The sequence below is a fragment of the Elgaria multicarinata genome, chromosome 1 (assembly GCF_023053635.1).
Source record: "Elgaria multicarinata webbii isolate HBS135686 ecotype San Diego chromosome 1, rElgMul1.1.pri, whole genome shotgun sequence".
Lineage (NCBI taxonomy): Eukaryota > Metazoa > Chordata > Lepidosauria > Squamata > Anguidae > Elgaria > Elgaria multicarinata.
In genome coordinates this window covers 213,889,645-213,916,883 of record NC_086171.1, presented here as the reverse complement: position 1 = coordinate 213,916,883, position 27,239 = coordinate 213,889,645, and the positions used below count along the sequence as shown (strand labels likewise).

At 48.3% G+C, this 27,239-nt stretch overlaps 1 protein-coding gene across 1 annotated transcript; it reads right to left on the bottom strand.

Moving 5' to 3' along the window:
* Positions 1-1,610: 1,610 nt before the first annotated feature.
* On the bottom strand, positions 1,611-27,239 carry LOC134413273 (tyrosine-protein phosphatase non-receptor type substrate 1-like). Its single transcript, XM_063147424.1, has 4 exons — positions 26,934-27,239; positions 21,010-21,363; positions 14,464-14,808; positions 1,611-1,868 (listed from the first exon to the last, which is right to left on the bottom strand). The coding sequence occupies exons 1-4, from the start codon at positions 27,004-27,006 to the stop codon at positions 1,699-1,701; spliced, it is 942 nt and encodes a 313-aa protein (XP_063003494.1). The 5' UTR covers positions 27,007-27,239; the 3' UTR covers positions 1,611-1,698.

The window sequence follows — 27,239 nt, the reverse complement described above, 5'->3', positions numbered from 1 at the left end:
TGTCACTAGTTCTCTGTTATTGCAACATTGGCAATATATATGAGTGTTTTGTTGGTTTCCATCCACTCCTTCAGTACTGAGTTACATAAATCTTAGCATGTTGTGGCATAGATATCAAGAGTTGCATAGCACAAACATATGATGGTGCCAGTGTCATAAGTGGGAAACTAAATAGGGTGAAGGCACTGCTCCTTAAAGAGGTGTCACAAGCCATCTATGCTCATTGTTCCAACCACAGGCTGAACTTAATTATTGTTGATTATATTAAGAGCATTGATGTTGTTGCAAACTTCATTGATCTTCTTCAACAACTTGAAAAAAAAACAAATGCTACTTTGGGCTGCATTAATAGAAGTATAGCTTCCAAATCACTTGAGGTACTGGTTCCTCTCTGTTCGGCCCTGGTTAGGCCTCATCTTGAGTATTGCGTCCAGTTCTGGGCTCCACAATTCAAGAGGGACGCAGACAAGCTGGAGCGTGTTCAGAGGAGGGCAACTATGATGGTCAGGGGTCTGGAAACAAAGCCCTATGAAGAGAGACTGAAAGAACTGGGCATGTTTAGCCTGGAGAAGAGAAGATTGAGGGGAGACATGATAGCACTCTTCAAATACTTAAAAGGTTGTCACACAGAGGAGGGCCAGGATCTCTTCTCGATCCTCCCAGAGTGCAGGACACGGAATAAGGGGCTCAAGTTAAAGGAAGCCAGGTTCCAGCTGGACATCAGGAAAAACTTCCTGACTGTTAGAGCAGTATGACAATGGAATCAGTTACCTAGGAAGGTTGTGGGCTCTCCCACACTAGAGACCTTCAAGAGGCAGCTGGGCAACCATTTGTCAGGGATGCTTTAGGGTGGATTCCTGCATTGAGCAGGGGGTTGGACTCGATGGCCTTGTAGGCCCCTTCCAACTCTGCTTTTCTATGATTCTAATTGTACATATTTGTATCCTCTTCTTATGTACATCCACATTTCATTGAATTGCAAAGACAAACAAGGAATAGAATTATTGAATTAAAAAGATTGTCAGACTCTCACTGGGTGTGTCAGATTGCATCGTGTCTAGCTGTTAAGTCAACACTTCCTGTAATTCTGTTGCTTCTGACTATAATCAGCAATGAATCAAATTCTGAAAGAAGTGTAGAGCCTTGTATTATTCTAAATCAAACAAATTTTGGCTTTGTATTTTGCCTGAATCTTTTTAATGAAGTGCTTCTTGAACTGAAAGTGGTATCAGAAAGTGGTATCACAATCCGATTGTGATGTGGCTCAAGCATCTGCCCTTGTTAATTCTCTGATAGATAAATTGCAAGAAATCAGAGATCAGGAGGGAAATTTCCATAAAATTATGGCAGATCAAAATGCAAAATAAAGAAAAGAGAATGAGCTGTATTCCAAAACAATTTCAAAACTATGTTACTGACCATGACTTAAACTACAGATTAAACAAATGCATACATCTGCGTAAATTTTAAAGATAAAGACATCATAATTGGCACAGTAATAGATATTAAGGAGGGCATTCAGCATATTAAATTTGATTCGGATTGGGTCATCCGTTGATTTTTTAATGATTTTTTTTCACTTTTCTCCCCCTTAAATACTTTTCCTGGTATGCAAAGGATCTTAGGAGCGCCGTCGCTTTACGCTATGGGAAGAATCCGAGGGAAACGGGTATGTGGGATGAAGGTCATAGACTACGACTAGGTAGCGCTCTTCGCTGGCCCCTGTTCCTGGAAGTTCGCAGTTGTGTTTCTCAGGTTCACCTTCATAGGTTCTTTTTTAAATAGAAGGTATAAGAGAACAAGAACAGCTACAATCTTGCTCAAGACGAGTCCAATCCAGAGACCAAGGGTGGACAACGGCCACTGATCTGGAAGGAAACAAGAGAAGATCAGCTGATAAACGAGTACCAACAAGGAGAGACCCTGCACCATAACAAGGAGAGACCCTGGCAAAATAACAAGGAGAGACCCTGCTCCATAACAAGGAGAGGCCCTGCTCCATAACAAGGAGAGGCCCTGCTCCATAACAAGGAGAGGCCCTGCTCCTTAACAAGGAGAGACCCTGCTCCATAACAAGGAGAGACCCTGCACCATAACAAGGAGAGGCCCTGCTCCATAACAAGGAGAGACCCTGCACCATTACAAGGAGAGACCCTGCTCCATAACAAGGAGAGACCCTGCTCCGTAACAAGGAGAGGCCCTGCTCCATAACAAGGAGGCACCCCGCTCCATAACAAGGAGGGACCCCGCACCATAACAAGGAGAGGCCCTGCACCATAACAAGGAGGGACCCTGCTCCATAACAAGGAGAGGCCCTGCTCCATAACAAGGAGGGACCCTGCTCCATAACAAGGAGGGACCCTGCACCATAACAAGGAGAGGCCCTGCACCATAACAAGGAGAGGCCCTGCACCATAACAAGGAGAGGCCCTGCTCCATAACAAGGAGAGGCCCTGCACCATAACAAGGAGAGGCCCTGCACCATAACAAGGAGAGGCCCTGCACCATAACAAGGAGAGACCCTGCTCCATAACAAGGAGAGACCCTGCACCATTACAAGGAGAGACCCTGCTCCATAACAAGGAGAGGCCCTGCTCCATAACAAGGAGAAGCTCTGCTCCATAACAAGGAGAGACCCTGCACCATTACAAGGAGAGACCCCGCTGCATAACAAGGAGAGACCCCGCTCCGTAACAAGGAGAGGCCCCGCTCCATAACAAGGAGAGGCCCTGCTCCATAACAAGGAGGGACCCTGCTCCATAACAAGGAGAGGCCCTGCACCATTACAAGGAGAGACCCTGCTCCATAACAAGGAGAGGCCCCGCTCCATAACAAAGAGAGGCCCTGCACCATAACAAGGAGAGGCCCTGCTCCATAACAAGGAGAGGCCCTGCTCCATAACAAGGAGAGGCCCTGCTCCATAACAAGGAGAGACCCTGCACCATTACAAGGAGAGACCCTGCTCCATAACAAGGAGAGACCCTGCTCCGTAACAAGGAGAGGCCCTGCTCCATAACAAGGAGAGGCCCTGCTCCATAACAAGGAGAGGCCCTGCTCCATAACAAGGAGGGACCCTGCACCATAACAAGGAGAGACCCTGCTCCATAACAAGGAGAGGCCCTGCTCCATAACAAGGAGAGACCCTGCTCCGTAACAAGGAGAGGCCCTGCTCCATAACAAGGAGAGGCCCTGCTCCATAACAAGGAGGGACCCTGCACCATAACAAGGAGAGACCCTGCACCATAACAAGGAGAGGCCCTGGTCCATAACAAGGAGAGGCCCTGCTCCATAACAAGGAGAGACCCTGCTCCATAACAAGGAGAGACCCTGCTCCATAACAAGGAGAGACCCTGCTCCATAACAAGGAGAGGCCCTGCACCATAACAAGGAGAGGCCCTGCTCCATAACAAGGAGAGGCCCTGCTCCATAACAAGGAGAGACCCCGCTCCATAACAAGGAGAGGCCCTGCACCATTACAAGGAGAGACCCTGCTCCATAACAAGGAGAGGCCCTGCTCCATAACAAGGAGAGGCCCTGCACCATTACAAGGAGAGACCCTGCTCCATAACAAGGAGAGACCCTGCACCATTACAAGGAGAGGCCCTGCTCCATAACAAGGAGAGGCCCTGCACCATTACAAGGAGAGACCCTGCTCCATAACAAGGAGAGACCCTGCTCCATAACAAGGAGAGGCCCTGCTCCATAACAAGGAGAGGCCCTGGTCCATAACAAGGAGAGGCCCTGCTCCATAACAAGGAGAGACCCTGCCCCATAACAAGGAGAGGCCCTGCACCATAACAAGGAGAGGCCCTGCTCCATAACAAGGAGAGGCCCTGCTCCATAACAAGGAGAGACCCTGCTCCATAACAAGGAGAGGCCCTGCACCATTACAAGGAGAGACCCTGCTCCATAACAAGGAGAGGCCCTGCACCATTACAAGGAGAGACCCTGCTCCATAACAAGGAGAGACCCTGCTCCGTAACAAGGAGAGGCCCTGCTCCATAACAAGGGGAGGCCCTGCTCCATAACAAGGAGAGGCCCTGCTCCTTAACAAGGAGAGGCCCTGCTCCATAACAAGGAGAGACCCTGCACCATAACAAGGAGAGACCCTGCTCCATAAAAAGGAGAGACCCTGGCAAAATAACAAGGAGGGACCCTGCTCCATAACAAGGAGAGACCCTGCTCCATAACAAGGAGGGACCCCGCACCATAACAAGGAGAGGCCCTGCTCCATAACAAGGAGGGACCCTGCTCCATAACAAGGAGAGGCCCTGCTCCATAACAAGGAGAGACCCTGCACCATTACAAGGAGAGACCCTGCTCCATAACAAGGAGAGGCCCTGCTCCATAACAAGGAGGGACCCTGCACCATAACAAGGAGAGGCCATGCTCCATAACAAGGAGGGACCCTGCACCATAACAAGGAGACACCCTGCTCCATAACAAGGAGAGGCCCTGCTCTATAACAAGGAGAGACCCTGCACCATTACAAGGAGAGACCCTGCTCCATAACAAGGAGAGGCCCTGCTCCATAACAAGGAGGGACCCTGCACCATAACAAGGAGAGGCCATGCTCCATAACAAGGAGGGACCCTGCACCATAACAAGGAGACACCCTGCTCCATAACAAGGAGAGGCCCTGCTCTATAACAAGGAGAGACCCTGCACCATTACAAGGAGAGACCCTGCACCATTACAAGGAGAGACCCTGCTCCATAACAAGGAGGGACCCTGCTCCATAACAAGGAGAGACCCTGCACCATAACAAGGAGAGACCCTGCTCTATAACAAGGAGAGACCCTGCTCCATAACAAGGAGAGACCCTGCTCCATAACAAGGAGAGGCCCTGCTCCATAACAAGGAGAGGCCCTGCTCCATAACAAGGAGGGACCCTGCTCCATAACAAGGAGGGACCCTGCCCCATAACAAGGAGAGATCCTGCTCCATAACAAGGAGAGACCCTGCTCTATAACAAGGAGAGACCCTGCACCATTACAAGGAGAGACCCTGCTCCATAACAAGGAGAGGCCCTGCTCCATAACAAGGAGAGGCCCTGCACCATAACAAGGAGAGACCCTGCACCATCACAAGGAGAGTCCCTGCACCATAACAAGGAGAGACCCTGCTCCTTAACAAGGAGAGACCCTGCTCCTTAACATGGAGGGACCCTGCTCCTTAACAAGGAGGGACCCTGCTCCATAACAAGGAAGGACCCTGCTCCATAACAAGGAGGGACCCTGCACCATAACAAGGAGAGGCCCTGCTCCATAACAAGGAGAGACCCTGCACCATAACAAGGAGAGACCCTGCACCATTACAAGGAGAGGCCCTGCTCCATAACAAGGAGAGGCCCTGCTCCTTAACAAGGAGAGACCCTGCACCATAACAAGGAGAGACCCTGCTCCATAACAAGGAGAGGCCCTGCTCCTTAACAAGTAGAGACCCTGCACCATTACAAGGAGAGACCCTGCTCCATAACAAGGAGAGGCCCTGCTCCTTAAGAAGGAGGGACCCTGCTCCATAACAAGGAGAGACCCTGCTCCATAACAAGGAGAGACCCTGCACCATTACAAGGCGAGACCCTCCTCCATAACAAGTAGAGACCCTGCTCCATAACAAGGAGAGACCCTGGCAAATTAACAAGGAAAGACCCTACACCCACAACCTCCCTAGGGAACTGATTCCATTGTCGTACAGCTCTAACAGTCAGGAAGTTTTTCCTGATGTCCAGCTGGAATCTGGCTTCCTTTAACTTGAGCCCGTTATTCTGTGTCCTGCACTCTGGGAGGATCGAGAAGAGATCCTGGCCCTCCTCTGTGTGACAACCTTTTAAGTATTTGAAGAGTGCTATCACATCTCCCCTTAATCTTATCTTCTCCAGGCTAAACATGCCCAGTTCTTTCAGTCTCTCTTCATAGGGCTTTGTTTCCAGACTCCTGATCATCCTGGTTGCCCTCCTCTGAACACGCTCCAGCTTGTCTGCATCCTTCTTGAATTGTGGAGCCCAGAACTGGACGCAATACTCGAGATGAGGCCTAACCAGGGCTGAATAGAGAGGAACCAGTACCTCACGTGATTTGGAAGCTATACTTCTATTAATGCAGCCCAAAATAACATTTGCCTTTCTTGCAGCCATATCGCACTGTTGGCCCATATTCAGCTTGCGATCTACAACAATTCCAAGATCCTTCTCGTTTGTAGCATTGCTGAGCCAAGTATCCCCCATCTTGTAACTGTGCAGAAGTGGTAGGAAGCTTCACCTCTTTTGCTCTCCAGTGAGGGTAGGTACATGTTCAGCTGTCTCATGGGTGGATTGAGGGAGTCTTTGGATCTACTGGATCCAAAGCTTCCTTATTCCCAAGGCACACCCCCAGAATGGGGGAGAGACTACATCATAGCAGACTATGGCCTTAGCTTGACCAGGCTATATCCCGGGGTGATACTCGGGATCATCCCTGTGCGTCCAGATGATGCACAGTTTTAAAGGGCCAGATGATGCACGGGATCAGGCTGAGGCTGGGACTGCGGAAGGTATGGCCCGTTTCTGTGGGTTTACCCAGCTCCATGCGATTACTCGCACGGATCCGGGAGCCGCGCATGGGGCGCAGCACTCCTCAGGAGTACTGCACCCATCGGGGCTAGGGTGGGGTGGGGAGCAGGGAAATCATTTTTTAAAAAAAACACAACAACCCTACCTTCAGTCACTTGAGTGCTCGTGCGCAGCTGGCCCTTTAAAACTAAAAAAAAGGGCAGGCGCGACGCCACTGTTCTTGAGGTCGCTGCGCCTTACGTGTAAACGAGGGCGAGATCTCGCGTTATTCAAAATGCGAGGTCTCCCCTCTTCTCCCCCGGACTTTCAGCTAGGTCTAGCTAAGGCCTAAATCTGCTGAACAGATTGGGAACAAATCAGTAAAGATGTAATTAGTCCCACTCTACTGGTTTCATGAAGGATGAATACAATTTGGACATTAATAGGTAGAAAGGTTTTTCCACGTTGCAAGTAATTTGTGTTCGTCTAATAATTGTTACATTCCACATTTGTATGTTTTGTACATTTCTAAATAAAACTTGGAAGTCAAGAGTTAATCATTCGTGAACCATAAACGACATCTCCTGATAATTAGTGGTTAAATCACTTCCCTGGCTGCCAATTAGTTTCTGGGCGAAGTATAAAGTGTTGGTTATTACCTTTAAAGCCCTACGTGCTTCGGGTACAGATTACTTGTGGGATTGTCTTCTCCCAAACAGTCCGCCCCACACACTCAGGTCCTCTGGGGAGAATCTACTCCAGTTTGCCAAAATTAGGCTGTCAACTGTTACCCAGAGGACCTTTTCTTCTGCCTCTCCCAGACTGTGGAATGGCCTGCCGGAAGAGATTCGTCAACATAATACTCTCTCTGAGTTTAAGACAGCCGTAAAGACTAGTCTCTTTCGGCAGGCCTACCCAGATGAATTTTAATCCTAAAAACTTTAAGATGTTGTGATTGTTATTTTAATATTGTATGGGTTTTATATGCTCTTTTAACAAGTTTTATGTATTGTATTGTATTCTTTTAATGTTGTTCCCTGCCTTGATCCAGAAGGGGAGGCGGGTAAGAAAATTATTATTATTATTATTATTATTATTATTATTATTATTATTATTACTACTACTACTACTATTATTAGGACTCTTATCTTTTAGGTGTTGGCTCCTGAGGACAGGAAATGCTGACTTTGCTTTTTGGTATTTGAAGAGCAAGCTAGATTGTACAGCTGCAGCTGCCAGAGGTCTGGAGAAGCGGGTTGATACCAAAGAGCTGAGAAGGTGTGATTTGGGGAAGAGAAGCAGGAAATGCTTTCCTACATACTACTGGGGATGTTGGAGAAATCTACAATGGATTCAAATAAGTCCAGATTTCTATCAATCTGACCTGCATGTTCTGCAGCAGACCAGGGTTTTCTGAATTATGTGGATCCTGTGGATTTGCAGACTGGTTTTTCATTTGGGGAGTGTATTATCGGGGTAATTGCTTACCCAAAATATAGCAGAGTGCGAAATAGCAGCAGCGTAGAGTCTGGAAATGGTTTCAGCTTGAATTTAGGAACAAAAAGAAGCACTCACGGTCTTTGGTCAGTAAGAAGCTTTACTGACACTAAATAAATTACTTACAGAATAAATGGTCATATATACAGTCCTTTCACCAACAGTACAGCAACAACGTAGCAGTATAACATCAGCAGTAAGTTCCAGCAGTAAGTTCCAGCAGTAAGTTCCAGCAGTAAGTAGCCATACAACATGGACTTCTTAAATACACTTTTCTCCTTGGCCCAATTAACCAATAGTCTCTTCATCTTGTACATCTCGTACCGCACGTAGGCCAGGGAAGAATCTGCTTCATACTGGACTTCTCCTGGCAGAGACAATCTGGCCAAGGACATCTTTTTAACTCTTTAGAGTCCTTTTCCTTCTGTGGGTAAAAAACTAACCACAACACCCTTTCATTTTTAACTACAGAAAAAATACAATTTACATTTCATTACATTTCACCTGTAAGAAATCAACTTTACATGTTTACAACAATCCCAACATTGTAACCTTTCTCTGTGTGTTACATTTCCCAAAAACTTATTTATATGTAAGCTTTTCTTTTCTTCTTCTTCCAAGCACTGTTGAAAAACTTGGTGCTTTGGGGCGTTGAACTACTTTGCAATCTTCCAATTTGCAAACTTTCAGCAATTTTAAAACTTTCTGCTTCTGGCTTTTTTAGGTAATTTCCTTTGGAAACTTTTCTACCTCTACACCAAGGTAACACCTAACTTCCCCCAGAGACTTCAGTTTCAACCCTTCCTGCAGCTTTGGGCTGAGTTTTCTTGAATGTGGTCTTGGGAACTCCCTGCCACCAGTAGACGAACCACTAGCTCCACAATCATGTACTCTTTTGCTTGCCCCTTTGCATACAGACACGTGTGTTTGAAAACACCCCCTTTCAGTTTTCGCTGCCTGAAAACACTTTTCTTGCTCTTGTTCAGACAATTTCAACACACCATTGTAACTCTCAGGTTCAGACTTCACATAACACACACTGAATTCATCTGAATATTTTAAAGGTGGAATTCCTTTGTTTTTTCTTTGTGAACGACGAGGTACACTGGCAATTTCTTCCTCCCTTTCATTTCCCTCCTCCCTTCCACTTTTGGGAGTGGAAACACTCTTCTCAGAGATGTGAAGGCTCTGAGAAGTTAACCCCTGAGTTACTGTTTTCTCCTGGTTGTTCACGGTTTCTAACAGAACTTGGGAACCTTGAATCCTGTCCCAACCTGCCTCCTGAAAAGTAGCAGACCTAGAAACAACCACCTTCCCATGACTTAGGGAAAAACGCCAAGATTTGGATTGCATGCCAGAATAACCCACAAAACGTAATTTCACAGACTTGGTTTCACCTTTAGATCTTTTGGACTTTGGGATATGCACGTATGCCCAAGACCCCCATGTTCTCAAGTGAGACAAATCTGGCTTTGAACCAAAAAGTAAACAGTAAGGCGAACTGCCTGTAACCCTGCTCCAGGTTCTATTACACAGATAGTTTGCGGTTAAAAATGCTTCTCCCCACAAATCTTGCTCAGCGTTTGCATCAGCCATTAGAGAATCTTTCTTCATTTGAAGTACTCCAATTCTTCTCTCAATTGACCCATTTTGAAAAGGAGTTTGGGGATCTATTAACCTGTGTGTGATTCCTGTTTTCCTAAACCACTCACAGAACCTTCCAGAAACAAACTCACCCCCACGGTCCGACTGCACAGAAATAATGGGCTTGTTAAAGAACTTTTCCGCCCAAGTTTTCCAATCCCTAAAAGTTTCAAAAGCTTCTGATTTTCGCTTCAGTAAATAACACCAACTAAAGCGTGTGTAATCATCCAGAATTACAAGCACGTAACTGGATCCCCCTTGTGTAGGCGTGAATGGCCCTACCAAGTCAATAAACACCAGTTCAAAAGGCTTTTGTGACACCCTGTCACTTTTCCTGCAGATGTTCTGCACCCGGGATTTGGTCTGATGACAGATTGAACAATCCAAGAAATTTTTACAGTTTCGCAAGCTTAACCCTGTACACACTTGAGGCATGTGACTTAACACTTTAAAACTTGCATGACCTAAACGCCTGTGCAACTCATGAACACAATTTTTATGGTCTGGCACGTTACCAGTTTGTGCCACCCTTTCTTTACCTGCACCCATGTAAAACAGTCCATTTTTAACATGTCCCAGTGCCACATTTTGTCCATCCTTAATCACTTGGCACTCATCCTTCTGAAACGTAACAACGTATCCTTCAGACGTTAGAGCACTAACAGAAAGGAGACAAAAATCTAAATCTGGAACATACAGAACCTGTTCACACTCCTTTTGCAGACATGGAACGTAGCAACAGCCAATTCCTTCCACCCTCGACGTTCGTCCATCTGCAAGCGTGATTGACTTCACCTTGCTTGGTTCCAACTTCCGAAACGCCTCTGGATTATTAGAAATTGTTCTGGACGACGCAGAATCAATCAGCCAAACCTCTTGGGCCTCGTTACACCTCACTGTGGCTGAAACAAATGCATTCGAGCATTCCTTCTCCTCTCCAGCCTGTGTAACTCTCTTCTTCCTTATTTTACAGAAGCGTTTGATATGACCCGGCTGTTTGCAAAAATAACACTTTCTTATTGCAACTGCGGCTCTCTCCACACTGTTGCCTTGGAAACACTTATCTTTCTGCATTCTTTCTTCGCTGCCAAGGGCTGACTGCTTAACCCTTTCCTGGCAGTTTTCCTCCTTCCTGGAAAGACGCCGTTTCTCTTCTTGGAGCAAACGACCCGTCAAATAATGAAGAGTGAGTTCATCAGTCTTCATACTTTCCAGACTGGTTGTCAGAACGTCCCAGCTTTGAGGCAACGACCCCAAAATCAGGTAGCACTTATGCTCTTCCGTAAAAACGATTCCGACCTCCTGCAACTGGACAAATAGAGATCTCACCTGTTGGAGATGATTTGCCAAACTTCCAGCCTCCTCCAACTTTAACCGATACAGCTCTCTGGTGAGGCTCAGCCGTGTGCTTGCCGACGCACGCACATAAATCTGTCTCAGCGCATTCCAGCTGTCTCTTGCCGTCTCATCTCTGGTGATATGGACAATTTGCGAGTCCTCCATACTCAAGACAATGTTTGCTTTGGCCCTTTCATTCTGCTCTTCCCACACTTGTGCTTCTTGAGCAGTCTGACCAACCGGCCTCGGGACACTCACGACGTTCCAACATCTGTCCCGCTTCAAAAACATTTCCATCTTGAATGACCACGTTAAGTAATTTCTCTCATTCAGCCGTTCCACCGGAATACTGGATGCCATCTGAACCTGGGCCATCCTCACCGGCTGGGCTGGAGCGCGACTCACACTGGATACAGACCCGTCTGAGCTCGATGAACTGCCTGAGCTAGACTCCGTCTTTCCCTCCAGCGTTCCTTTGCTCTCAAGCTTTCCAGCAACCAAAAATTATGCCTTCCAGACTTTCTCTGGGCGCATAACCTATCGGGGTAATTTCTTACCCAAAAATATAGCAGAGTGCGAAATAGCAGCAGCGTAGAGTCTGGAAATGGTTTCAGCTTGAATTTAGGAACAAAAAGAAGCACTCACGGTCTTTGGTCAGTAAGAAGCTTTACTGACACTAAATAAATTACTTACAGAATAAATGGTCATATATACAGTCCTTTCACCAACAGTACAGCAACAACGTAGCAGTATAACATCAGCAGTAAGTTCCAGCAGTAAGTTCCAGCAGTAAGTTCCAGCAGTAAGTAGCCATACAACATGGACTTCTTAAATACACTTTTCTCCTTGGCCCAATTAACCAATAGTCTCTTCATCTTGTACATCTCGTACCGCACGTAGGCCAGGGAAGAATCTGCTTCATACTGGACTTCTCCTGGCAGAGACAATCTGGCCAAGGACATCTTTTTAACTCTTTAGAGTCCTTTTCCTTCTGTGGGTAAAAAACTAACCACAACATGTATGTGTGCTCATTCGTATTTTTATGGAATCATAGAATAGTAGAGTTGGAAGGGACCTATGAGGCCATCGAGTCCAACCCCCTGCTCAAAGCAGGAATCCACCTTAAAGCATCCCCAACAGATGGTTGTCCAGCTGCCTTTTGAAGGCCTCTTGTGTGGGAGAACCCACAACCTCCCTAGGTAACTGGTTCCATTGTCATACTGCTCTAACAGTCAGGAAGTTTTTCCTGATGTCCAGCCGGAATCTGGCTTCCTGTAACTTGAGACCCTTATTCCGTGTCCTGCATTCTGGGATGATCGAGAAAATATTCTGGCCCTCCTCTGTGTGACAACCTTTCAAGTATTTGAAGAGTGCTCTCATGTCTCCCCTCAGTCTTCTCTTCTCCAGGCTCAACATGCCCAGTTCTTTCAGTCTCTCTTCATAGGGCTTTGTTTCCAGACCCCTGATCATCCTGGTTGCCCTCCTCTGAACCTGCTCCAGCTTGTCTGCGTCCTTCTTGAATTGTGGAGCCCAAAACTGGACGCAATACTCTAGATGAGGCCTAACCAGGGCCGAATAGAGAGGAACCAGTACCTCACGTGATTTGGAAGCTATACTTCTATTAATGCAGCCCAAAATAGCATTTCCTTTTTTTGCAGCCACATCACACTGTTGGCTCATATTCAGCTTGTGATCTACAACAATTCCAAGATCCTTCTCATTTGTAGTATTGCTGAGCCAAGTATCACCCAGATTGTAACTGTTCATTTGGTTTCTTTTTCCTAGATGTAGAACTTAGCATTTATCCCTATTTAAGCGAATTCACAATGATTTATTTATTACATTTCTATACCACCCCGTAGCTGAAGCCTTATGGGCAGTTCACAAAATTAAAATCTCAAGGTACAGCTTAAAACCATATAAAATATAAAGGCATAAAACTACTATTTAAAAGTACAACCGGAACATGACGTAGCAGCAATCCAGAGATTGAAAATACGGAGTTAAAACAGCGGAGCTAAAGAACTAGAATGCTAAAATGATGAGGGAATTGAAAAGTCTTCACCTGGCACCTGATGGAAACGTGCATCAGTACTAATTCGCTAAAGCACCAATGTGAATGATCACTAATGCGAATTTGCACTCATGCGAATTTGCGCAAGTAGAATGAAATTCAGGTATATATATAAAAAAAACAGTTTCCATGAATGACGGAATAAAAAATAACTGACAATCTGCAAAAAAACCCAGACAAAATGCATTTAACCAAATCCCTATATCCCTACGTGCTAGTTCTTTTCTAGTCACTCCCCCTAGATCAGCTTTTCCCAAACTGGTGCCCTCCAGATAACTTGGATTACAACTCCCAGATTTCTGGACTACTTAGATGAGGCTGATGGGAGTCAAAAACATCTGGCCAAGAAGGCTGCTTTGGATGCTCCCCCCCCCCCCCCAGCCATGGCAAACACACACCTGGGGAACCTGGTTCAGTGGCAAGATAAGTAGGAGGCAGAAAATGGGTTAAGCGCCCCCTCCCCACCAGGCATTCAATAAATCCATTTTTTTCTGTGGATTGTCAGTCAGCTTTGATTCCACTGTCCGCTCATGGACAGAACTGGGCTTTTTCCCAACCAGAATTTCATTCTACTTGTGCTAATTCACATTAGTGTTAATGCACAAATCCCCCCTCCCCGCTGACCAAAGCCATAACTAGAAGAGGGCTTATCCCAGGGTGATCCCCGGGATTGTTCCTGTGCGTCCACATGATGCACAGGGGATCCCGGGAGCAGGGAGGGATGATGCCTCCATTTCCCCGGGATTTTGCCCTACCCCTGCAGCCCGGTTTTTCCACGGTCCCGGGCTGATCCCAAGACCGCGGAACGTGTGGCTGGATGTCGTGGTTTGTCCCAGCTCCTTGCGGTTACTCATGAGGAGCCAGGAACCACGTATGGGCCGCAGTGCTCCTCAGGAGCTCTGTGCCCCTTGGGGGTGGGATGGGGAGAGCGAGGAAATTATTTAAAACCAAAAACCAAAAAACCCTACCTTTGAGCACATGAGCGCTCATGTGCTTCTTTTTTTAAAAAAAGAAAAGAAAATGGCGGGCCTGACGTCCTCTCCCTCCGAGGTTGTCATGCGCCACGTGTAAATAGAGGGGGAGATCTTGTGATAAAAATAGCAAGAGATCCTCACCCCTCCATCACGCTAGACCAGGTAGGTCTAGCTGAAGCCCAAGTTTTTTAAAAAAACCCAGTCTGCATGTCCGCAGATGCTGCAGGACTCGGAAAATACCCGTCCACTGCAAAATCTGCAGGTTGGATTCATAGAGTTTTGAACTCATTTGAACCCATTGCAGATAATATCTACATATCCAACGGACATTGACAAAAGGAGGTGTGGGGAGGTCAACCTACGTGGGGCAAAACCCCTGAATATTGTTTTTGCAAAGCCATATTCACCTCGAAGGTTACTGGAACTGCCATTATCTTCAGTCTCTGCTCTGATTATCAGCATTGCCGTTCTCTTAACTGGACGCTGAGAATGATGCCTGACCAGGCAGGTAAATTCCGACTGGTTCCTCTCTTCCGTTGCTGTCACCTCCAGTGAACTCTTGAGGGAGAACGTCCCATCCTGATTCTGAGTCACAGGGTCAGCCTTTCCTGTTTTGCTAATTCTGTTATTCTCAAAGAGGTACAGGTTTGCATCATTCGGATAAAATCCTTGCATGTTGCAGGTGACAGTCACGTTGGTATTCAACTCGACAGGAGAGGATGGGTTGGTTTCCAGGAACACTTTAGGTGAAACTGGACAAACAAAGGCAAGGAAATCAGTGTCAAGGCCTTAATATTCATGAAGGGAAATCTCTCTTGGGGCCTTTCTACACCGTTGTTTTTTGGAGGGATCATCCCTGTGTGTCCAAATGACGCACGGAGGATCCCGGGATCAGGGAGGGATGATCCCTCCATTTCCCCGGGATAACTGAGACCTCAGTTATCCCGGTTTTACATGTCTCCACTCTGCAACCACAAATCTTCGATGGAGGTCTGTAGAATCTTCAAATTTTCAGAGCGGAGCACACCTCTATTCTGAAATAGATCCTAGGCCCTGGGAAATAGATTTTGGGATCAGGGGGCCTGGGCCCAGGACTAACAGTGTCCCCGGCATCCTCTGTTTGACAGGTTGCCTGGTCTAGGTCAGATTTAAAGAAAAGGATGCAGACAAGCTGCATGTCTGCGTGTTCAGAGGAGGGCAACCAGGATGATCAGGGGTCTGGAAACAAAGCCCTATGAAGAGAGACTGAAAGAACGGGGCATGTTTAGCCTGGAGAAGAGAAGATTGAGGGGAGACAAGAGATCACTCTTCAAAGACTTAAAAGGTTGTTACACAGAGGAGGGCCAGGATCTCTTCTTGATCCTCCCAGAGTGCAGGACACGGAATCATGGGCTCAAGTTACAGGAATCCAGACTGTTAGAGCAGTATGACAATGGAACCAGTTACCTAGGGAGGTTGCGGGCTCTCCCACACTAGAGGCCTTCAAGAGGCACCTGGACAACTGTCTGTAAGGGATGCTTTAGGGTGGATTCCTGCATTGAGCAGGGGGTTGGACTTGATGGCCTTAGAGGCACCTTCCAGCTCTACTATTCTATGATTCTGGCCTTAGCTAGACCTAAGGATTATCCCGGGATCGTCCCAGGGTCATCCCTGTTCATGTAAATGACACACAGGATATCCCGGGAGCAGCCAGGTATGCCGCCGGGACGATCCCGGGATAAATCTTAGGTCTAGCTAAGCCCTCTATGATTCTGTGTTGTCCATCAACAGTTAACCCCTGAACAAAAGACACATCACATGGTCACAGTCTTTCCCTATTACAGTAAGATATATTGTATTTCTATTTAAGATAGAGTAATTCTTCCTAAATGTGTGCCTATAAATATTGACAAGCCTACGCAAATTTTATGGAAACCTCTTTCGCCCTCCTTTTCGGAGATGCACATCCTCTCTCGTGAAGGTATGTAAGTGGTCACCCTGCTCACACCGTTTTCTTTAAGTTTTCTGGAAAATATGGCTAAGAGGGTTTTTTATTATTATTATTATTTATTTATTTATTTATTTATTTATTTATTTAGCACCATCAATGTACATGGTGCTGTACAGAGTAAAACAGTAAATAGCAAGACCCTGCCGCATAGGCTTACAATCTAATAAAATCATAGTAAAACAATAAGGAGGGGAAGAGAATGCCAACAGGCACAGGGTAGGGTAAGCAGGCACAGGGTAGGGTAAAACTAACAGTATAGAGTCTGCACAACATCAAGTTTTAAAAGCTTTAGGAAAAAGAAAAGTTTTCAGTTGAGCTTTAAAAGCTGCGATTGAACTTGTAGTTCTCAAATGTTCTGTTAAAACGAATAATTTAATAGACAAAAATATCTGAAAATTAATCCAATTATTTTCTGGGACTGTGTTATGGAGAGTATGCGCTCAGCTTTTAAATAGCTCACTGTGGCCTTAAAGAAAGGGCTTCTGAACAGCAAAAGAAAGGTGCTCAGCCACAGTGTTCCACTCTGACAGATGAACTAGCAGTCATGGCAGGGAGAGTTGATCAATTTGTTTCATCCCAACTCCAAACAAACCATAGACTATTAGATGAGAGGCCTGGAAAAGGAATTGAAACTATGAGGATCAGATACATTAAAGCTATAGGACCACAGGATCAGAAAAGCAGCAAGCGGATAGACAAGAATACTTTTGAGTAAAGCCTAAGTAGTGCTCCTAGCATCCCAAAGATGTCATAGTTCCACTGAAAAGAAACTGGCTGTAGATAGATTCCGTTATAAAAAAAACCTTCTGGTTTTAAGACCAGAGTAAAGCTGTCTCACATTGGCTCAGCTGGGATTATTTAGTAGGGCTGTGCTCTGCTTCGCTTTGGAAAAGGCGGAAAAGGCGGGGGAGAAGCAAGTTGGGGGGCTGCGGATCGAGGCGAAGAGGATCGCCTTGATCCGGAGCTCTGAATGCAGATAAGTGGGGGGGGGGGAGGGGGACTCACCTGGCGCTGTTGCTGCTGCTGCAGTCCCTACAGCGATGGCGATGGAGACAGATAAGGGGGCAGGGAGGAGGGAGGCTTACCTGCTTCTGTCGCGGTCCGTCACGGGCTTCAATTGAGGCCCCGGTTGAAACTGGAAGTGAAGGCTGAGGCCTCTTCCAGCTTCAAGCCGGGGCCTCAATTGAAGCACGCAACAGACTGCAACGGACGCAGGTAAAGGGGTGGGGGGGTTGGCCTACCTGGTGCCACCGGCAGCTCTGCTGTCCATATGGCGGCAGCAGCGACGGAGCCAGGTAAGGGGGCAGGGAGGAGGGAGGCTTACCTGCGTCCGTTGCGGTCCATCGCAGTCAGTCGCAGGCTTCAATTGAGGCCCCAGTTGAAGCCAGAAGTGAAGGCTGAGGCCTCTTCTGGCTTCAAGCCAGGGCCTCAAACCAGCCCTCGACAATGGACACAGGTAAGGGGCTGGGGGGGTTGGCTTACCTGGCACCGCCAGCACTGCTGTCCATGTGGCGATGGCGGCGGAGCCGGATCTCGCTCCGCAGAGCGGAGCGGGGGACGGACAGATCGGCCCAAAGCGGATCGGGCCCAATACGGAAGTTACTGACCAGGCCACGAAGCGGATTGGGTGTGTCCGTGTCCGTGCACAGCCTTGTTATTTAGTAATGATACCACTTGTTAGAAAGCAATTAGCAGAGAATAACAACAACAACAAAAAGGCAAAACAGAATGAGCATTTATCAGTCCCACATGCACACAAGCTATCTTATCACAATAAAGGAGCCCACACCATTCTTCAGTGAAGAAAAGAAAACTGTTTTACTCGCTTGCATATATAATGCAGGTACGGCGTAGAGTTTCAAAAGAGTTTGTTCAATCTGTTTTGTGTTCCATTATAGCAGCAGGAACAAGAGAGCAAATACAATAGCTCTAAGCAATGGTGGTAGTCATGGAGGGGAGGGGAAGAGCAAAAGGAAGAAATCACAGGAAACCACATGGTAAGCAGTAGAGATCATTAGAATAGTTGTGGCCAAAATTCCCATGAATTAACTAACTGCAACACTGCCCCCTTCTGGTAACTTGCAGACAAGGTTGCAATATTCTTAACAGGCTCGATTTCCAAAAAGCCAGGGAATCGGGAGCTAAGACCTGAACAGACTATTTATTTATTTATTTATTTATTACATTTTTATACCGCCCAATAGCCGAAGCTCTCTGGGCGGTTCACAAACATTAAAACCATAATAAAACAACCAACAGGTTAAAAGCACAAATACAAAATACGATATAAAAAGCACAACCAGGATAAAAACCAAGCAGTAAAATTGATATAAGATTAAAATACAGAGTTAAAACAGTAAGATTTAAATTTAAGTTAAAATTAAGTGTTAAAATACTGAAAGAATAAAAAGGTCTTCAGCTGGCGACGAAAGGAGTACAGTGTAGGCGCCAGGCGGACCTCTCTGGGGAGCTCATTCCACAGCTGGGGTGCCACAGCGGAGAAGGCCCTGCTCCTAGTAGCCACCTGCCTCACTGCCTTTGGCAGGGGCTCACGGAGAAGGGCCCCTGTAGATGATCTTAAGGTCCGGGTAGGTACATATGGGAGGAGGCGTTCCTTCAAATAACCTGGCCCCAAACCGTTTAGGGCTTTAAATGTCAATACCAGCACTTTGAATCGGGCCCGGACCTGGATTGGCAGCCAATGAAGTTGTAAAAGGACTGGCGTGATGTGATCTTGCCGGCCAGTCCCTGTTAGTAAACGGGCTGCCCTGTTTTGTACCAGCTGAAGCTTCCGGACCGTTTTCAAAAGCAGCCCACGTATAACGCATTGCAGTAATCCAAACCTGTAATCCACAGACTACCCTGTGATTGATATTCTCAAAAATATTTATCTCATATATTTGTCAATATCGAATGGGTTCGTTTATTATTTTTCACTCTGTATATATGTTGCTGGTGTATATTGAGGCCTAATATACAGCAAACAGGATATTGCACTATGAAAGCGGTATATAAAAAGCAGGAGCCACACCAAGCAGGATAGAGTGGTATGAAAGCGGTGTATGGCATGTGTCAATGGGCCCCAACAGTTGTCAGTGTAATATCCTGCTTGGTGTAGATTAGGCCTGAGTTTGTACTTCATATTCTTAATTTAGTGTTTATTATTACATTTATATCCCCCTTTCCCCCCCACACTTATGGGTACCTAAGAAAACTTACATGGTCCTTCTCCTCCTCCTCTTCTCCATTTTATACTCACAACAAACACCACCCTGTGAGGTAGGTTGGGCTGAGAGTCTGTGACTGGCCAGAAGCCACCCAGTGATCTACCATGGCCCAGTGCATGGCCCAGTGCAGCCTAGAACCCAGATCTCCAAAGATCAAGACCAAGGCCTCAGCTAGACCTACCGGGTCTAGCGTGACGAAGGGGTGAGGATCTCGCGATATTTTTATAGCGAGATCTTCCCTTCTGTTTATATGCTGCTTTCAATGACCTCATAGAATCATAGAATAGGAGAGTTGGAAGGGGCCTACAAGGCCATCGAGTCCAACCCCCTGCTCAATGCAGGAATCCCATACTTGACAGATGGTTGTCCAGCTGCCTCCTGAATGCATCTAGTGTGGGAGAGCCCACAACCTCCCTAGCTAACTGGTTCCATTGTCGTACTGCTCTAACAGTCAGGAAGTTTTTCTTGATGTCCAGCTGGAATCTGGCTTCCTTTAACTTGAGCCCGCTATTCCGTGTCCTGCACTCTGGGAGGATCGAGAAGAGATCCTGGGCCTCATCTAGCTATGGCCTCTGTCTTTGCCAGAGGGGGAGGGAGCATCAGAATTGACAGATCGCAGAGTATGCTGCAGGGTTAAGTGGGTGGAGTTGAGAGGAGGTAGGAGGTGGTCTGCTAGGCTAGCCACTTGCCAGAGGTTATAGCTTGAAGACTCTTCTTGAAGGAGGGGTCTGTAAAAGCTTCTCGGGCGTGATAGGCAACTGCCTTACTTTGTTAGGCTAATTAAGCTTAGAGGATAGGTCCTTAGAGGACAGCACCCTCCCACCCATGTTCCCCAGCAACTGGTGCCCACAGGCTTACTGCCTTGAATACTGGAGATGGCATCCAACCATCAGGGCTAGTAGCCATTGATAGCCTTCGCCTCCAGGAATTTATCCAACCCCCTTTTGAAGCCATCCAAATTGGTGGCCATCACTACATCTTGACAGAAGGGCTTGGAATCATAGAATAGTAGAGTTGGAAGAGGCCTATAAGGCCATCACGACACTGCTCACCTTCCACTGGCAGGCAAAGCCTGTTTTATTCAAGCAGGTCTTTGGTTGGTTTGGGTGCGGTTTCTATTTTGTTATTGTTGTGTTTTTAACTGTGTTTTAATTATTTGTCTCATTATTGTTTTAATCATTTGTTTAGTCTACCTTGAGTGGTACTTTCTTGTAGAAAGGCAAGTACAGGATGCTGGGGTTGGAGGTGGAGGCTTCAGTATGGCGCGCCGGGAAGCCACTTCTGGGCGCGCCGCTTCAAAGCCTCCGCCCCGCCCCCTAACCCCAGCATCCTGGCTTCAAAGCTGGGAGCGGGCGGTGAGCAGGCGAGCGAGGGGGGAGCCGGAGCCAGAGCGGTGAGTGAGCGAGCGGACGCAGGCAGGGGCGAGTGGGCGAGCGAGGGAGGAGCCGGAGCAGTGAGTGAGCGAGCGAGCGGGCGGGCAGGGGTGGCGATGGGGCAGCGGGTGGGGGCGGGCGGGCGGTAAGTGAGTGAGCGAGCGGGGGGGGGCGGGGGGCGAGTGGGCATCGGTGAGAGGGTGAGTGAGCGAGCGGGGGCAGAGCAGGGCAGAGGCTTCAGAACGCGCCTGCCTAGGGCGCAATATAGTCTGGCGCCGGCCCTGTCCGTGAACACTTTGTCCAGTTAGCAACTGGGTCAAGGTGGGCCGTGTCTCTTCCCACATGAGCTGTTCCTGCACTTACCAATCACAGAGACCACCGTGCCCTTCCCAGAGGCTTCTTCCGTCACCCCGATGCCTTCTGCTCTGTACTTCACGCAGTAATAGGTCCCGGCATCCTCTGGCTGGATGTCTGTGATGCTGATAGCGAAGTCTGTTTTTGATCCAGGGACAGCTCTGATCACCCGGGAGGAAACGTCTTCCTCCTGACTATAAATGGGCGGCTGCTGTCTGTCCGAGCCCTTGTGCCATTTCACGCCTCCGTTAATGGCGGCTGCAAACCAAAGCCTCACGGTGCAATTCAGAGTGAGGGTCTCTCCTGCCGACACAAACAAGGGTCCAGGAGACTGCAGCACCCTCACCCACAGGCTTCTGGCACCTGCAATGAAAGGAATCCTATAATTTCCTCTTTACTCCAGACTGTGAGTTTCCAGACCTCTGGGAGGGAAAGTGAAGAAGCTGCAGCAGCCCTTCCAGGATCGAGAGAGGTGCATCCCTGATCTCTCTGCACGCCTAGCTTGCAAGTATTTATTAGGGCTGTGCTCCACTCCAATTTGGATCGCGAATCCGGAGTGGAGTGACACGATCCACCTCTGCCAAAGGCGGATCCGAATCGGGTCAGGGGAGCTGCAGATCGAGGTGAAGCGGTTCGCCTCCATCCGGAGCTGTGAATGCAGGCAAGTGGGGGGGAGGTGTCACCTGATGGCGGTGCCCATATGGCAGCAGAGCCAGGTAAGGGGGCAGGGGGGCTTACCTGTGTCCGTTGCGGTCCAGCGCAGGCTTCGCCGGATCACGATGGAGGCAGGTAAGTGGGGGGAGGGGGGCTTACCTGGCTCTGTCACCACCGCAGTCCGTGCAGTGACAGCAGCGGAGCCAGGTAATGGGGCAGGGGGGTCTATTCGGCCTCCATTTTGCCCCCCCTTCCCCACTTAATTTAGACTGACTTTGTTCTTTAAAAAAGCATCTTGACTGTTCTTTTGATTATTCCACCCCCATCCCTGTTAACCAGGGATATACAGTTTTTTACTTGGCCAGTAGATCCACTCCTCCCCACCTGTGTGTCACAAACACACCCCTAACTCTACCCATAGCTTGGGATGTTGTGAGTTCCTGACTGAGTGCGGGCGTCTGATGGCCTCTCCACACGTCAGCCTTCCCTCTCCCCCCCCCGGAGGACCAGACTCAGTCGCACAATGGAGGCTCCAGAAATTGCACACTTTCCCCCTTTGCGTTAATGGAGGCTGCAAAGGCCCTATTCAAGCAAGAGTAAAGGCGCGAATGGAGCCATTGACGCAGCGGGAGGCAGCGCTCAATTTCGGCAGCGAGGGTGGACGGCTGCGGAGTGCTCGGTGTGCTGAGCCAAGTCTCAGGAGAACCTGATCATCCTGGTTGCCCTCTAACTTGTCTGCATCCTTCTTGAATACTGTAGATGAGGCCTAACCAGGGCTGAATAGAGAGGAACCAGGACCTCACGTGATTTGGAAGCTATCCTTCTCTTAATGCAGCCCAAAATAGCATTTGCCTTTCTTGCAGCCATATCGCACTGTTGGCTCATATTCAGCCTGTGATCTACAACAATTTCAAGATCCTTCTCGCTTGTAGTATTGCTGAGCCCAGTATCCCCCATCTTGTAACTGTGCATCAGTCTCTCTTCATAGGGCTCTGTTTCCAGACCCCTGATCATCCTGGTTGCCCTCCTCTGAACATGCTCCGGCTTGTCTGCGTCCTTCTTGAAGTGTGGTGACCAGAACTGGACACAATGCTCTAGATGAGGCCTAACCAGGGCTGAATAGAGAGGAACCAGTACCTCACGTGATTTGGAAGCTATTCTTCTATTAATGCAGCCCAAAATAGCATTTGCCTTTCTTGCAGCTGTTGGCTCCTATTCAGCTTGTGATCTACAACAATTCCAAGATCCTTCTCGTTTGTAGGAGTCGGGCTCAGAAATATACCGGCAGCCAATGCAAGCGGGCCAGAATTGGTCGTATACGTTCAGATCTTCTGGTCCCACATTTTGCACCCTCCTGCTTGGTGTTATACAACACTCCCCTCCACCCGCTCTTTCCAGAGCCTCACTTCGCAAAAGCACATGATGCACCTTTGGACAGTGGGGCCCAACTCTCCAACCCACCTGGTCTTTCCTGAGAGAAAGACTGAGCAGGAGCATGTGGTGTTGGGTACTACTAACGAAAGACACTCCATGCATCTTTGGGCATCAGCACTCAATGATTTCCCTCGCCCACCTTTCCTGTTCCCAAAACAGGGAAGGGCAGCAGGAGAGTGGCATGGTATGTAAAACCATATAATGCCCCTCCTTTATGGGTGAATAGGTCTTAATGAAGGAAAGTTATCCAAAAAAGAAAAAAAAAGTGCAAAGCCTGAAGAATTGGAACAAACAAGGTCATAGAATCATAGAATAGCAGAGTTGGAAGGGGCCTACAAGGCCATCGAGTCCAACCCCCTGCTCAATGCAGGAATCCACCCTAAAGCATCCCTGACAGAGGGTTGTCCAGCTGCCTCTTGAAGGCCTCCAGTGTGGGAGAGGCCACCACCTCCCTAGGTAACTGATTCCATTGTCGTACTGCTCTAACAGTCAGGAAGTTTTTCCTGATGTCCAGCTGGAATCTGGCTTCCTTTAACTTGAGCCCGTTATTCCGTGTCCTGCACTCTGGGAGGATCGAGAAGAGATCCTGGCCCTCCTCTGTGTGACAACCTTTTGAAGAGTGCTATCATGTCTCCCCTCAACCTTCTCTTCCCCAGGCTAAACATGCCCAGTTCTTTCAGTGTGTGTACATGGAAAGTTGGAACACGAACAACAAGATGCAGTTGATCGCTGGCGTTTAGAAGAAGAAAACAATGGACAAAAAAACTTCCAAGATATGCCTTGAGCTTGAGGCAAAGGTCAGATGAGGTCCAGCAGGTAAAGTGGAACTCATTACCACAAGGTGTAGTGATGGCCACCAATTTGGATGGCTTTAAAAGGGGGTGGATCAATTCCTGGAGGAGAAGGCTATCAATGGCTACTAGCTCTGATGGTTGTGTGCTATCTTCAGTATCCGAGGCAGTAAGCCTGGGTGCACCAGTTGCTGGGGAATATGGGTGGGAGGGTGCTGTTGCACTGTGTCCTGCTTTGTTGGTCCCTGGCCGACAGCTGGTTGGCCACTGTGTGAACAGAGTGCTGGACTAGATGGACCCTTGGTCTGATCCAGCAGGGCACTTCTGATGTTCTTAAGTGGAGGTCAAGTCCTCTGGGGAAAAGTGATGTCCTTTAGCATTGATAAGATAAATCCAATTAAGGTACAACCAGGACATGTAGTCAACGGATGTATTTTTCAATATCGTGCAAAGGCTTGGGAAAGCAGAGGATTTCAGATACCCCAAAGTCAAGAGAACTCTGAAGAAGACCAGAGCATCAGAAGAAGCAGTTGTACACAGCACACCTGCTGCTTCTCATCATACGACCTGGCTGGCCATCAAGGCCACAGCTAGACCAAAGGTCTATCCTGGGATCATCCAGGGTTCGCCCCTGCCTGAGCACTGGATCCCCTGTGTGTCACCTAGATGAACAGGTTTGACCCCTGGACGATCCAGGGATAAACCTTAGGTCTAGCTATGGCCCAAATTCAGTTGCTCCAACATTGGTAACCGTCTGAGTGAATATGAGAAGTTGAATGGATGGAATTTAACTGCATTCTATTAAATAAAGGTATTCGAGAAATTGCATTTAAGTCTTGAATCTCAGGCCACAGCTAGACCTAAGGTCTATCCTGGGATCATCCAGGGTTCGCCCCTGCCTGAGCACTGGATCCCCTGTGTGTCACCTAGATGAACAGGTTTGACCCCTGGATGATCCAGGGATAAACCTTAGGTCTAGCTATGGCCTCAGTCTGTACCTCATCCTGTAATCCCAGTTACATTTATAACGTAATCAAACCAACAGTGGAGAGTGTATTTGTTGGCACTTGCTCTTAGCTGTCAAATATTGTCAAATACTAAATGCTGCTGCATGCCTCCTATCTCCCATTACATGTCAGCTATCACACAGTGTGGATCATATTGAAATATCATCTGATATTGTAAAAATTAATGTGACCTACTATGTTCTTAACACTTCTCTTGACCACCTTTGAGGGTGGCTAGTTTCAATTTAGTTGTGTCCAAAATTGATGTAAGTTTGAACCTCTTACAGGCAAATCTCTCCATACGAGAAGTCTGGGGAATGGAGAGGGGGAAAGGATACAGTTTTGTGATTATACTGTTGCCTGTGACTTAGCCCTGAACCTGTCCTTCTGAAACTTTGCAGGAAATTTACCTCTGGGCACCTCTATGTTTTATTTCATGTTGGGGCTACTATTCAATCCTGTCAAGACACAGAAAAATGCTGTAGCCCTATGTTGCTTTCTCCATTGCAGTCAGTGGGGAAAACATCCAAACCTTTGGGAAATGAACCAAAGAAAGGCTCTGCTTCAGAACTGAACCAAAGCAAGATGTCAGCCTGAAGATGTAGTGATGGCTACCAATCTGGATGGCTCTAAAAGGGGGTTGGATAAATTCCCAGAGGCAAAGGCTATGAATGGTTGTGTGCTATCTCCAGTATTCGAGGCAGTAAGCCTGTGTGCACCAGTTGCTGGGGAACATGGGCAGGAGGGTGCTGTTGCACCATGTCCTGCTTCTTCATCCCTGGCCGATGGCTGGTTGGCCACTGTGTGAACAGAGTGCTGGACTAGATGGGCCCTTGGTCTGATCCAGCAGGGCTCTTCTTATGTTATGTACCTAAGTTTAAGTGACCCACCATTTTTTTCTGTGTAAACTAGGGATGTGCTCTGCTTCTAATCGGACCGGCGAATTAGAAGCGGAGCAGGGTGCTTCGCCTCCCCTTAAGGCGGAGGCGAAGAGGATTGGGGGGCCGGTGGAGCATGGCGAAGAGGATCGAGGTGAAGGCGGATCCTTCGCCTCGATCCGGAGCTCCGCTGGAAAGGTAAGTGGGGTTTACCGGGCCCTGCCGCTGTCGCTGTCGCCCATGCGGCGACAGCGGCAGGGCCCGGTAACCCCCCCCTCCTCTCCCTTACCTGCCTCCGTCCACGGTCCCTCGACTTCTTCAATTGAGCCCGCGGTTCAACCAGGAAGTCTAGGCCGCACTTGCGGCCCAGACTTCTTGGTGGAACTGCGGGCTCAATTGAAGAAGCTGACGGACCGCGGATGGAGGCAGGTAAGGTCCCCCTCTCCCTTGGTCCCTTACCGGGCTCTGCCGCCGTCGCCGCATGGGCGGCGATGGCGGCAGGGCCCGGTAACCCCCCCCATCCTCCTCTCCCTTACCTGCCTCCGTCCGCAGTCCGTCGCCGTCTTCAATTGAGCCTGTGGTTCCAGCAGGAAGTCTGGGCCACTTGTGACCCAGACTTCCTGGTGGAACCGCGGGCTCAATTGAGAACCGCGGGCTCTCCCTTGGTCCCTTACCGGGCTCTGCCGCCGTCGCCGCATGGGCCTGATCCGAAAATGGCGGATCTGGAAGTGAAGCAGAGTGGGGGGTCCGTGCACACCCCTAGTGTAAACCTCTGGATGGACACATGCCATGACAGGGTGCATTGCAGACCCCCAGGGCCTTGCTGCACCTGCTCCTCCTTGCTGCCACGGCTTCTTCACCTGCCCTCTCTGAGCGTCCAAGAATGAGAAGACACAGCAGCACCTGTCCCTTGCCTTGTATTCTCCCTCGGTCCATTTGTACCCACTGGGTCCAGAGTGAGAAGGCATGTGGATGGGCAGCAGGACAGAAGCAGGAGGGGCCCCACTGAGGCCATGCTGCCAAAACCTGGCCCTGGCTGGAACACCGGTCCACCCCACCACCCAGAGACACCAATTAGGTCTTGCCGTAATGTTCTCCTTGAACGGGACCTCTCTGCAGCTGGAAATCTGAGCGCAGTGGCAAGTCCAATTTCTACAATGAGCACTCACCAAGAAGTCGCAGGAGAAGGAGCAGCAGCTGAAATGGACGCGGCAATCCGGAGAAGGGGCTTGAGGCAGCCATGGCGGTGGCAGGCAGGAGATCCTTCTGAGCTCTTTCTCACTTCATCTTTTACTTGAACGTATCTTCTCACTTGCAAAAGGAAGAGGAAACGGGGACTTCCTCCTTCTTAATCAGGACACGCTCCCCACATGTGTGAGCCGTAGGATATTCCAGGATTGCTTAAGGGAGATCAGTGTCTGTAAAAGAAAAGAAAAACAGGAAATGTCTGAAGAGCTGTAATTGTATTTATTTAT

Excerpts from the sequence above, each read along its gene's own strand:
- LOC134413273 (XM_063147424.1), bottom strand. The coding sequence starts at position 27,006 with ATGGCTGCCTCAAGCCCCTTCTCCGGATTGCCGCGTCCATTTCAGCTG. Across the intron at positions 21,364-26,933 it reads CCTTCTCCTGCGACTTCTTG|GTGCCAGAAGCCTGTGGGTG; the intron begins GTGAGTGCTCAT and ends CTTTCATTGCAG. Across the intron at positions 1,869-14,463 it reads CAGTTCCAGTAACCTTCGAG|ATCAGTGGCCGTTGTCCACC; the intron begins GTGAATATGGCT and ends GTTTCCTTCCAG.